Below are 13,623 nucleotides of genomic sequence, written 5' to 3'. Positions count from 1 at the left end.
GATGCAGTTTGCTTAGGTTTCTGGATGGAATGTGGAGCTGCAACTGTGTTTTTCCTCTGAAAGAAAGCAAGATTGTCTTAACTCAATTTTGATTGTACTTGGCTTTGTAGGACAGTTGTGTCCCTCTAAGATTTCATTCATTTTAAGGTGAGTTTTTCTTCATCCTCATGATTAAATCAACTGTAATATTCAAAGCTGATATGTTTTAGAAAATCTTCCTGGATCCCCTGAGCAGGTTTGCATCTCTGTCACCTTTTTCAGCCCCGATGAGTCTGCACACCTGTTATTAATCTTCGGTTTAAATAAAATGACTAGAATAAGTCAAAACGAGTGGTATTATAACTTAGTGTTCCTTTAAAAAACAAGCTAACACTTTGATTTAAAAAGCCTTTCTTGTTAAACTATTACACAGCTATTATCTTTGAAGATATTAAACATAAACACCTATGCAAATTAGGAAATTAATGAAACAAGTTAGTCAGAGCCTTCACATAGCACATGGGCAGAATGAATATGAACTCTGAATCTTAAAACAACACAGGGAATAATCTTTTCAAGGGAATCATTGTTAGTTATTAAAATGCAAATCTAAGCGGTGATATACACACAGAAGAAGCCGTTTCTCTGTGAGGAAAACCTGCAGTATGACTTGAAAATGTTTGTCGTGAGTTACTGCGTCCATTATGGCTTGAATGTAGCCCTCGCCACACGCCTATCCACAGTGTATGGACAGAGTATCACTATATTTCAGCACGGGAGAAATGCAACTCACATTGAACGTTGATCTGGATGGAGGAGTTGGTCATCCCCACCACGTTCTCTGCGATGCAGGTCAGCTGGTAGTTGTTGTCGTCTCGGCTCATGTTGAACAGAGCCAGGTTGATGGAGTGGATGTTGGGCCAGTATACGTTTGACTGGGGAACGAATGAAAGACACAGATAGAGAAAAGACGTGTGTAAGTGAAGGATATATAGCATTTAGGATTATATGACTGGGGTGCATTATGCAAGAACTGGCTTCCCTTTGCAAGTTAGCTTTTATTAATCTTTCAACGTCTACAACTAAAATTCTTACATATTGCACCTTTAAATGCAATATGTAAGGTTCATCATCGATTGATTAAATAAAACAAAATAAAATGAAGGAGCACACACGACCTATTAGAACTGCTAAGACTTGCCACTGCAGTGGTCCAGTCTGATTTTACCACTGTCGGACTAGAACTACAGCAGGAACGTAAAGAGTGACATGTCGTTAAATTCTGGCATCTATTGGACAGAGTGATGCACGGCTTTTCACTGTTAAGTAGCCAAACACAATGCTTATGCTCCCCCTCTTGTCTTCAGCTGGCCAGGTTCCCCAACGCTTCACTCATCCTGATGAGCTACAGTATCCGTCTACCCTAAAACATCAAGCCTGAGGCTGAGGTACCTTTCATCTGTAAAGTCACTGCCAGCATTAAAGACACAGATGACAAATTCAGCCACACAGCAATTTCAGAAACTGCTGTTCTCTTCCTCCTGCTGTTTATCTCTGCTGTTGTTATTGCTGTGGCATCCCCGGGGCCTGTCTCGGGGAGCCAGATTAGCGGGTTAGCCGGCTCACTGTGGGTTCAACCGAGGCCTCTCAGTCTCACAAAAGTAGCTTATTTTGAACAGGGGTAGATCATCATGGTAACCTACGCTGCACAGCTAATCCCACAGCTACACAGTAGGTTAAGGCCTCATTCCTAATATGTGAATAACCGAGGTAGCTTAACTTGCTTGCTGATGATTTGACACAAAGAAGACTTAAAATTTATGTGGAGCTGTTGTCATAGCAACAAGTCCTAAGGCCTGAACCTGCAAAGGCCCGTGCTAATTCAGTTAGCTTGATGGTAATTGTTGATGGTAAGAGTTTTAAAGGTTAAGTCCTCATAAATGAACTCATTTTTAGATACAGTATGATATGATACAAACATGATTTAAGGGTAGAACATGCAAGTCATTCAGAAACCATCATCACCATGTCAGTTTCATTATCACAATAAATTTTTTCAATAGAGCTACGTGCCTAGGCGTGATGAAGTGAACAAAATGAGAATAAAGTTAATAAACAGTAGACAGATTGTCACTGGTTGGTTTTCAAAGTAAGATTTTACATAGAAAACGTATGTCAAGCATATAAAATGCATTAGATTGTTAATAACTCTGCTGATGACCTCTTATGAAATAACAGTGACACTTGGTTACCCATGTCATGTTTCAGATGTCTTCAGATGTCAGTGTCGATAATTTTCCTCTATGCTTGGTGTCATTTAAATAATTGGTTGTGGTAAGAGGTCTAATTATCCAAAATTAATCCAATTAGTCAGAAATATGAATATACATTTATGGAGAGGAACTTTTCTTTCTGCTCTCATAAATCACCCCTCAGAATTACCTCGTAACCCACTGGAAAGGGCCGACCTCTACCTCGGGAACCACTGGAGTAAATTAATATACAGTTTCAACTTCCTCCTCCTCAATCTGCTTAAAGAGTAACATGCTACAAACACATTGTCATCAGGACCATTACTACGTGTATTTACAGCAAGTAGATTTAGCTTAAAATACTTCTGTACTGCTACTTAACATTTTAGCCTGCATTAGAGTGAGCCACATTTAACAGACAGGGCCCTACACAAGAATCAAAACCTCCTACTAACTCAGCAGCTTTGTGGAAAAGTCAGCATTCATTAAAGATCTGGACATGGACAAAAAGACAGCAAAGGGACTCAGTGTATCTCAAAGGAGCAATGTGAACCCTGTGAAGTGTGTGTTTATCGGCAGTGTTAGTAGTGTTAGACATTAGTTGACTCAAAGGGAGCTAATGGTCCAAAAAATGAAAAAATATATGTCACATAAATGGCTTGGGTGCTTTGGTGTCATTTTCATTAATTGCTATTCCGTCATTTCCTTAGTATCAGTGTGAAGCTATAAAAACATAACGATGACAGTAAAATTCACAGGTGTGCGTGTGTGTGTATGTCCGACCTGGTGTGTGTTGATGGAGTGCAGGCCGCCGACAGTCCAGTCCACCTCAGGCAGCGGTGATCCGGATCCATTGCAGCTCACCGTCACGTTGTCGCCCTCTATCACCTGTATGCTGCTGTGGCTCACACTGATCTCCGGCAAGTCTGAAAACACACATTCAAACACACACACGCAGTGTATGTTTAATACACACATGTCACTGCCTGTGTCTACATATTTTCACACCAAATCAATTAATCACTTTTCATTAATGTAACAAAATGAGTACAAAGAAGGAAATGGGATTCACATCTACACACACACACACACACACACGCTCACAGTGTCACACACTTTAGATGTCACAGGGATGAGTCACCACCAGGAGATAATGCTGCAGAGTCTACAGCCTCTGTCAGAATCAACACACAGCTCCTCACATCAGATTCACCCTCTGAACTCTGTCACACCTCCTCCCCTTCCCGCCTCCACTCGTCTCCCTGCTCCTCTTCTATTTCCTCCATTTCACCTTTAACCCTTTCCTTCCTTCTCCTGCTTTTCCTGTCTACCTCCGTCATCTTCATCCACTACTTTTTTCCTCCTCCTCCTCCCCGTCCCTTCCCTCCCTCGCTGCCTCCCTCTCCCCTCTGTGCTGCTTCCTTTTTTCTTTTCCTCTTTTTTAAATTCAGATCACACCCTCCCGCCTCCTCCTCCTCCTTCTCCTCCTCCTCCTCCCCCTTCTTACCACAGTTTTGGATGTACATGTGTTGCAGTCTTATTTTGGAGGCTCCATTCTTGCAGTACAGCTGCTGTGTGTTGAGCCCAGCCTCTCCTTTCTGCTGCCAGAGCTGGATCCAGCGGATATCACAGCCGCATTCGAACACCACGCCGTCCAGGCGCCTGAAACACAATTAGGAAAATTATTTATAAACCGCATGTTGTGTAGACAATGTGAGTTGCCATGGTTTATGATATATAAAAAAAAAAAAGATGAGAACGCTATTGACAAAGCACAGGCCATATCAGCTCATTGGCCACATTACATAAGTATTATTTTTTTAAATGGATGTTCATGCCGTCTCAAAATGTCCAAATGAAAGAACAGCTGGTCTGAGGTGTCTATGATAAAAAGGTACGGGGCTATTGCCAAAAATTTCGAAAGCTCTCCTCCTTATTTTGCATGTTTGAGATGGTCCCTAATGCCTGCTACAATATTAAATCATGAAGTAAAAATTGCGTCGGTCAAGCTTTATTCAGCACTGAACAATAAATCCTGTGTAACGGATGAGTAGAAATGAATGATTAACCTCCCTGAATGCCTGAAAATCCAACTTAATAGAGACACATTATGCTTTTTTTGGTTTGTTCCTTTCCTTCCAAGATCCTGAAAGTTAAAAAGTCCGACCCAATGGAAGCTCCTCTCTCCCACAGAAAACACTGCTCCTGAAACACCTCGTCAGTAGTCGCGCCTTTAATTTATATTTAATCAGAATACGTCTCCATGTCACACCTGTGCATAATTTATGTCTAGTTTGGCACCAAGAAGAGATTTAGCACAGCTGCTCTGTTGTCGTTAGTGGTGCTGGGTCAGGCATGTGTGGGCTGACCAATCACAGGAGACGGGTATGTGGGAGGGGGTCCTTAAAGAGACAGAACCTTAAACAGAGCATTTTAGACGGAGGGGGGACACGGTGCTGCAGCACGTATTAGCACCTTAAGCATGTAAACATATCCTAGCAGTAACACAAAATAAAAGTATGAACCTGAAAATGAGCGTATGTCTCCTTTAAGACTATCTACACCTCCATGGTTTCATTTGGTTCAATCTTAAGTTATAACTGTATCTGAGTTATGAATCTAAGAAGTGGTGTGCTGTTTGTGGTAAATTGTGTCAATGAATGACAGGTCAGTTACACATATTGTATTTGTATTCCTTTACACACCTACACACCAGTTTTCTTAACAAGACACAAATAATGGAAGCAGTGACATAAGTACAACAACAATAAGCTGCATTCACTTCATATCTTCAGCAACATCAATATTATCGTAGCAGTCTGCAAGTGAAGGCAACCAGCCTCTTAAACAACAGCAACTGTGATAATATTTAGCAAGACAGCAACTCGAGGGATTAAGATTCAGAGTATTTCCTGGGAATTCTCGTCAAAATCAGATCCAGTTGTATGTCTGTGTGCACCTGAGTGTTCATACTGAAGACTGCTGTATGGACTGAAACAAAGACACCAGTCCTCATAGGTAGCCTGACATTGAAAGCTTTTATTAATGCTACTGTAAGTATGAACAAAGAGCAAAAAATAAATATACAGTCAGTTTAACTGTTGAATCAGACTGTAGAGAAGCTTTCAACAGGTGGGACTGTCTTCATATAACTTAATGTCCAATAATTATATCCCACCATTAGAACACGCTGTACTAGACGGATGATTTGATGGATGTATTAGGCAGTTTTTCTTTTTCTGTCACTCCACACAGGTCTGCTTTGGTGAAGCACAGTGAAAACACGACGTCAATCCAGTGTGATTACCAGGCTAACTCCACACATTAATAACCTCAGGTCGGCTATAAAAATGCTCATTCTCCGCCTCATCACTCAGATGTATTCAAACTAATAATGCAAGAGGATATGCTGACAACCATAAGATTCTGTATCGCTGGCAGTGTGTTTTTTTCTTCTTTTTCTTTTCAGACCACTTTGTACTCTTAAAGGTCCCATATTGTAAAATGTGTTTTTTTTTCATCATCAATCAGGTCTAGGAGCTGTAAGAGTACTGAAATGCACAAAGTCTGTATTTAGAAACTGCTTTCAAACAAGCCATCAGACATCCGTAAGGTTGTGATGTCACAGCTATACAGTCAACATGCTGATGGTATGTGTCTGCAGGGGTGTTAATGCTCTGCTCCCCAGCTTGACCAACACAGTCTACACCCTCCGACAGCCTCACAAATTCTCACTGGCTGCACCTGATTTAGCAAATGCCACTCGTGGGTTGTCTGGATTTCAAACCAGACCAACATGGTGGCTTGTTACGAAAATAGTGCACTGAAATGTCTTTCTGAAGACATTTTAAAGCTGTTGCTGAATCTGTCTTCATTTTAACTTTACAATAGTTAGTTTTTATAGTTTTTCAGGAGTTTCTAGAGGCAGCAAGTCGCGCTGGACACCCCAGATTTACATTTAGTAGCCTAGACCTCAACTAGCTGCTAATGAGTAGCAAAATGCAATTTGAAATGTGATGCTACGCTACCAGAATGCATTGCACGGCTGCTTGCATAGAAAATGAATGGAAAGCCACCAACACTGTGGACACGTTTCATAAGCCCTGCCCCCTAGTGCAGTCGTCGTTATTAAAACACAAGCAGTGGCAGCGCTGACATGTAAATATGTAGGCGGTGCCTGCTCAAGCCTGTGAGAGCTATCCAATCAGAACAGACCGGGCTTCTCTGGAGGGGGGACCTAAAGAGACAGAAGCTAAAACAGAGTGTTCGAACAGAGGCTGAATAGAGGTGCTGCAGTATGACTGAGATTGGACAATATATGAATTTCTTCACAGTAAAGCAAATAAAGATGTGCTAGTAGACACGTAAAATACAAGTATGAACCTGAAAATGAGCATAATATGAGACCTCTAAGAGGAACAGTTGTTCTATATCAACATAAGATGAAGAATAACACCTGATAATCTAATTAAAGCTTGCTTTTGTTTAATTATCTGTATTCTGTAGTAAATTATAAAGTCACCCTCAATTCTAGTCTTTTGGAGGTGACATGAACTTCAGTCTCCCTCCAAGCTGTGCGCACACTTCTCTGTTAGCGACAGCTAGAGAGGAAGCAATATAAAATCTTCGCCTGCACAAAAAGCAGCATTACTGACAACAATCTTCTAATTAGCAACATTCTTCTGAAAATCAATTATAACAATATGAGTAACTATGAAAATCAGCACAAGTGGCTGCTCATTCAGAACAGCCTGGCGTATAACATCACACTACCGATGTATGACTACGTTTTATAATAGCTGGATTTATTCAGATTAACAGACGAGAAGGAAAACAATGAAGGCCTGCGCCGTGGCATTCAAATGCGAGGAGGTCAAAGGTCACCGCAGTGTTCAGGCTATCAAGCTCAGGCTGTGTTAGCGGCAGGCAGGTATGATTAGGCCCCTCCGTGCATACATTTCACTCTCAGAGCAGCGTGCAGAGGATAGTCACATTATTCAACACTGTACTCCACCTCTGCATTTTGCATATGTCCAATTTGGAGGCTGTGATTGGCCAATTTTGTCAAGATGAATGCCTGTCCAAATGTCCTTGACAGAGGTCAATAAGATATTGCGGGATGCATGAATAATGCATGCGGTACGTCCACCGTGCCATATCAAGTAATGAGAATAGATTTCCTCAGGTGGATCTCGCTTATTATCAGGTGGTCAGTGGATCTGATGCTGTAGTCAGAGCAGAGCCTTTTCATATTCACTCTATGACAGTATTCTCATTGAGCTCACTCATATGCTGCAAGGGAGAGACACTTGCAAAGAAAAGCACATCTATTCTCCCTTTTAAGCAGATTATGGAGTGAAAACAACCAAAAAAAAAAGATTGAATCTAAAAGGGAACAAATTCATTCTCTTCTCGTATCTTCAATAACAGCAGTTTGTGTTTTGATTATAGGACCTTGATTAAGCAACAAACCCATTTTTCCTTCTCTGATGAGTGTTTCCATTCAAGATGAGGAAAATAAAACCTATACTTTTGAATGGAAGTAATTCAGCCACAACAAAGACGGAGCATTAAGAGGCATTTGCAGATGTAGCTTCTGCTGCGAATAAGTGCAGCAAAATGTTTTCTTCAGAATGCATCACACGGACCATTTACTGACTACACTGCAGGTATTATTTCAGGTATATCTTACTTTATCACTCGTACAATGAAACAGGCACATACAGTTGCTCCATATGCAGGATTTTAGACATACATGAGTGGAATACTGGATGGCAAATAGAAATTATATGAAAAATGTTTAACTGTATAACTGCAGCTGATGAGTGAACAAAATAAACTCAACTCAACCTAACTAAGCTACAATAACTGTTCCTGCACGGCCTCCACTTTCCCTCTTATTAGTACCAGAGTACATTATTCTTTCCAGGAAATGTTTTGGGAAGTTATTAGGGAATCACTGACCCAAAAAATTAAGCTTCTTATTTGCCAACATGAAGGTCTAAATGGTGTTTCGAACGCCTCCCTACACGAACAGTTGGAGTAAACACTGAAACTCTGATGGAGAAATGCTAAAAATACTGAGTCTTAAAATACTGGAATGAGCCTAATTAGTACCCATCAAGTTTAAGATTTAGAAATAAAATATCACACAGTGCACTAAAGATTCTAAAATGCAGATTCATGCTGGTGATCCTTATGTAGACTGCGGAAACCACGCTAGTATAAATCACAGAGGAGTTCAGTCCACAGACAGGTAGCTCCCTTCATGAATTTCACCGTCAGAGGTTCTCATTTAATGCTGAACAAGTCGAACCACAAGGGATCAAAGCTCACCAGCGCAGGGCGGCCCAGGCTTTCCCCCTTTATATTGTAATTATGTTAATTGTTAATAAGAACCACCACCTCCATACATTAGCCTCTATTCCTCGGGGCAGAGCTGATCAGGGCCAACATTCAACACTACAGATCAAAGCAGGATATTGCACATCGGTGCATTTCGACCGTGAGCTAGGCCGGCAGAACGCTAACACGATTGTGATTTTACAGCTGCGCCATCTAAACAAGTTACGAGACAACAAAAGAACAAAAACAGAACGTGCAGCAAACTGACGGCTGGAAGTTGATAAATGTCTGGAAGAGAGCAGATTAGACTTTGAGACGAATGAAAGCAAACAGCAGTGTGACCCCAGATGCAGAGAGCTAACAGCGTGATGTTTCCTTGAAGCTGGCTAACGATCCACCCCGCTACTCCAGAGGAGAGCTAATGATCACCACCGGAGGCTGTTTTTCTGAGAAATGTACACACAGGTGCTTTGGCTGTGGAGCCGTGGATCACAAGCAACAATAAGCTATATACTGCATTGTTGCTCACACGCTTTGATCTCAGCTTGAATGCTCTGCTTCCTCTCCTTATACTGTTGTCAGGAATTATTTTAGGTTTTAAATCCTGTGTGTTTAATAAATCGCCTTCTTTGGCACATTTTACCACCGTGCCACTGATCTCGGTGTGACTGCAGGTTGTGTTTCCTGCGATGCCTGGCTTTGTGGTAATTCAGCAGAAAGATGTGTGGTTGCTGTGCTCTCCTCGTCATGCTGTTAGTCACTACTACAAAACAGCACACCCAGATGTTAATGCATATTAATAGGAAAAATAATGTTTGTGAATTTATCCTTACTGGTAGAAGGAAGCTTTATTTCCAAAGGCAATTAAGGAATATATAATTAGCTAACTATATCATGATGTGTGTTTATGAAAAGCACCTGGTCAGGTCCGTAACATCCACTGTGTGGGAGCTGAGCTGCTGCTTCAGAGTAACAGCAGCAGCTTTGTCCTGTAAATTCACACTCCAGCTAATGTTACATTTGCCAAACACCACATCCATGAATATTTCCCGTACTGTGTCCCCTCGACTAAAAGCCTCTGGAATTTTCCAGTTGGGTTTTAGATTATTGCATCATATAAACTCTGTGGTAACACGAGTTTATGATACTTACGCATTTTGCTCAGCAAGATAATCTTCACAAATAAACACCACTTATATGATTTTTGAAGCATAATCTATTATTAAAATAAATGTTAAATAGCTCTGTGTTCCAACAGTAATTACTGCTATAGAGTGTTCGGTCAATAACCTATGTCTCTCCTCCACCTGCTCATGCAGCAAAAGAGAAAAGACATTTTCTGGTATCCCTGCCCACTTTATCCAATCAGGACAGAGAACTCCATAAAGAGGCGGTCCTGTCTGCTCAGTGATTACACAGAGAGTAGGACCCTCCTGGTCTGGTTCCTACACTGGCAATGGAACAGAGTAAACTACCAATTCCAGTGCAGCCGGTGATAGCCTATACTACCAAATGAAAAGACAAGAGAAGAAAAAAATGTGGTGACATAGAGTGGACAGAGGGGGTTGCTAACTGCAAAACGGAAAAGAAATTAGCTATAACGACGACAAGGCTTACAGCAGATTTAAGTCATAGAACAAAAAGTGAAAATTTCTTAAGCTTGTGTTGAAGGTGCTAATTGGAAGAAAAGTTGATTTTTGAGTCATTGAGGTGGAAATGAGACTCAAAAATCTACTTTTCTTCCAATTAGCACCTTTAACCACAGATCTCTTTTCTGACCTCTAACCAAAAACCCATTGGAATAACCCATTGACTTCAAGACGAGGAAACTGGAAGTCCAAAAAAAATAAATAATAATTTCTGTGTTTGAGGACTCATTCCTGCTTCACTCTATGCATGAGGTCTTATGAAAAGATTAGATCATCAGGATGAATGGGGACATGTAGCTTCACCTTCAGTCGTTAAGCATTATCACGTATGTGGCATAATTGTGTGTTCTGTATTTAAGACCTTTCTACAGACTTCTTGTTTTTAAAAAAATCAGCTGGAAACATTGAAAAGTCAGCTCAAAATGGAGTCCAACCAGCCAGCGAGGGTTTTAGCATTAGCTTACGTTAGCCAATGAGTCACTTTAACTGACAACATCTGTGGTCTTTGACTAGAAGCCTGCTTTTGTGTCATAGAAAACCCATTGTTGCATAAATTACTGTGAATTTCCAGTGGTATCTGCCACCATTACCATTATTATATAAGACCGTCATAGTCTTAGCAGCTATGACTAAGGGCCGTGCTCAGTAAAGGGTCAGTTCGTTCTTTCTTGGTGGTATATTGCGTTGCGTGTTTTTTAATCATATCACCTTATTTTGTTGGTCTCCATCTTTGGTGCAGAGCACTCCTTGCTGTTGCGTTTCTGCACTGCACTTTCCATGGATGGCCTGTCAATCAAACCAGTGTGGCCAGGACTGTCATTATTATTATAGTGTGGAAAAGAGATAATCTAGCTGTCATGCCATCAGATTGGCTTGTCTCTAAGCAGTTGATTGACAGACGGCCATCTATTCATAGGCGAACGGCTGAAAAAAAGCAGATGTAGCCTCATTTCTGCTGCATGTTTGCCATACATCACTGCTGCGGTGTTGCTTTTCTTCTCGAGGAGATGTGAAATTATGCTCAGTTTTCATCGAACAGCAGGAGGTGGTGAGATTAGAGTTTTTAGAAAGAATAGTCTAAATCAATCAGGGGGGAATAAATGCGGTAAAAATGGAGAGTCGACTCAACTGATGTCAAATTTAATACTCTTCTCGTCAGCAAGAGCTTTTACAACGTAAGCATTTCCCCAGATCCTCCGAAATTTGCTTAACAGCTGCTTTTACCACACCACACTTGGTGTGAATCATTGCTTTACCACAGTCCTGGTTGTCGCTGGACCGGCTCCATCATCCTCACGCTGTATCTTCTGCTTATGTCACGGATAAAGCAGTCTGCTGCAAATAATAATAAATCACCGCTTTGTCCCATCATTGCTTTTCTCTATGCTTGCAGCCACTTGGCCAGCCAGCGTCCCTGCAGGCTCCTTCTCCACACTACACTACAGCTTTTTGTGTCTGAGGAGTCAGACCTTAGTTTGGCTTATCGACAACACCACCTGCACTGCAATCACGGAGAGGAGAGGGGACACCCGAGTCAGGTCAGGGGGGTCCAGGTAGGGAAAATGATCAAAGTGAGAATAAGGCAATTTCTTCAGAGCCAAAAGATTTGTGCAGGGACTCTACAGACAGCTCTGGAGGAGGGATATTTGGAGAAGTACTTCATGTGTATATTCAGCATGGACGATATATTAATATGTGTACTGTGTTCACTATATTCTTACAACTCTAATTCTAGAGAATTTCATCCTCTGAAAAACAGAAATAAAACAGAATGATTACTTGCTAATCCTTTTTGACATATTCTCAATAGATCATATTCACACAGCGGCCATTTTCCTCTGACATCACGCTCAGGGTGGGAATGTAGGCAATCTGACAAATGGTAACGTCACTGCTTCCTGATTGATCACCGACTGAAAAGACAATGGAAAGTGAAAACTTGGAGCGACACCAGGCCATACTTCAAGTAAAAACAGCTTATTAGATAACCGTTAGCTTCCGTTAGAGAGCAGCTAACGTCAGCATTCAACCACTTCCTAGCTAATGTTACACGATATGTGAGGAAATCCGCAAATTAATACTAAAATATCAATACACTTCTAAGACACATCTTATTTAAACCTGGAAGTGAAACACAGGATCTGACCCAATGTCCTGCCAGATTTCCAATATCCATCATTTTTTAAGTCGCTGATCAGTGTGGTGAAATGATAAGAATTTGTCAGACTCCCAACTTTTATACAACTTGCAATCTGGAAGGCAGCAGCATAGCATTATGCTAAAATGTGAGCTTCCCACCTTGAGAGTAATGTCAGGGGAAAATGGCAGCTGTGTCAATAAACTTAAATTGATTTTTTAATATATGCTCATTCTGAGTTTGATGCCAGCAACAAGTTTCAAGCAAGTTGGGACAGGGGCAACAACAGACTGGGAACACTGTGAAACACCAGTTTGGAGCATTCCACAGGTAAACAGGTGATAGTAACATGATTCAGCATGGAACCTTCATGAGCCTGTTACAGCCAACAGGGCCCACAGCAGGGTCAAAAGAGTGACTAGTTGTTATACAGCATGACTGCTCATATCCAGACCTGGAGCTGCCCGGTACAGAGACTTCAAGCTTCAGTTTCTGGCCAAATGCTTTGCTCGCAGCAACTTTCACCCTGAAGGCTGTTCTTTCACACCAATGTAAAGTTGGCATTTTTCTTTTCTTTTTTTTTTTTTAGTGGTCATTTTGTGTGGCTTCAATCAAGTCCTGCTTGAGTGGATGAGTGAAGTGGTGCACTGATGGCTGCAGTTCTGGTGGGGAAGTTACATCCTGGTGTTATTTTTTTCTTACATTGACGGAATTCAAGTTGTTATATGTCGAGTGACTTAAAATACTTAAAACACTCAACAGATGTCATATCGTAGGTAGAGCGTGCAGAATTAAGGACATTGAAACATACAGCAAAACACAAATTTTAATGTAACTACAGCAAAGCTCGGTATAGGCTAGAATAATAGGTGATGCCGCTAGCAGGATGACTGAAGGACCCTCGTTTCAGCTGATGAAATCTATGTTGCCACCAGAAACAAGCGTCTGCAGTCTCCACTTTGATGTATTGTGCATGTCTAAAGCTCTTCACAATGACACAGAAAAAACACTATTTTCTCTAATAAAATCATTTCTGTCAAGTGAAAGAGAATATTAAAGTGAGCTGCAACTTTGTGTAATCATGTTAATGTTGCTTTTATGACAGTACTTGAGTAGTGTATTAAATGTGCACGTTAACACAATTATTTCAGTATACAATACAGACACAACATTAAAAATGATGGGAAGACATGTTTTCGTACTACAGGTTACTGCAGGTAGTTGTACACATATCATTATCTTGAATTAATGTTCATAATGC

The 13,623-nt window shown here is 41.0% G+C and overlaps 1 protein-coding gene across 3 annotated transcripts in view; it reads right to left on the bottom strand.

Moving 5' to 3' along the window:
- The window catches only part of ntrk3b (neurotrophic tyrosine kinase, receptor, type 3b), a 201,173-nt gene that overhangs the window by 95,932 nt on the left and 91,618 nt on the right, over positions 1-13,623 (bottom strand). For all 3 annotated transcript variants that reach the window (XM_084361104.1, XM_084361103.1, XM_084361105.1), the window contains exons 5-7: positions 3,739-3,893; positions 3,015-3,157; positions 773-914 (exon numbers count right to left, since the gene is read on the bottom strand). In XM_084361104.1, coding sequence (XP_084217230.1) covers positions 773-914; positions 3,015-3,157; positions 3,739-3,893 — 440 coding nt within the window. The remainder of the gene's footprint in view (positions 1-772; positions 915-3,014; positions 3,158-3,738; positions 3,894-13,623) is intronic.

The sequence above is a fragment of the Pagrus pagrus genome, assembly GCF_965226575.1.
Source record: "Pagrus pagrus genome assembly, chromosome: 1".
Classification (NCBI taxonomy): domain Eukaryota; kingdom Metazoa; phylum Chordata; class Actinopteri; order Spariformes; family Sparidae; genus Pagrus; species Pagrus pagrus.
Note: the sequence above shows the minus strand (reverse complement) of the source record. Positions and strands in the feature narration are given on the sequence as shown.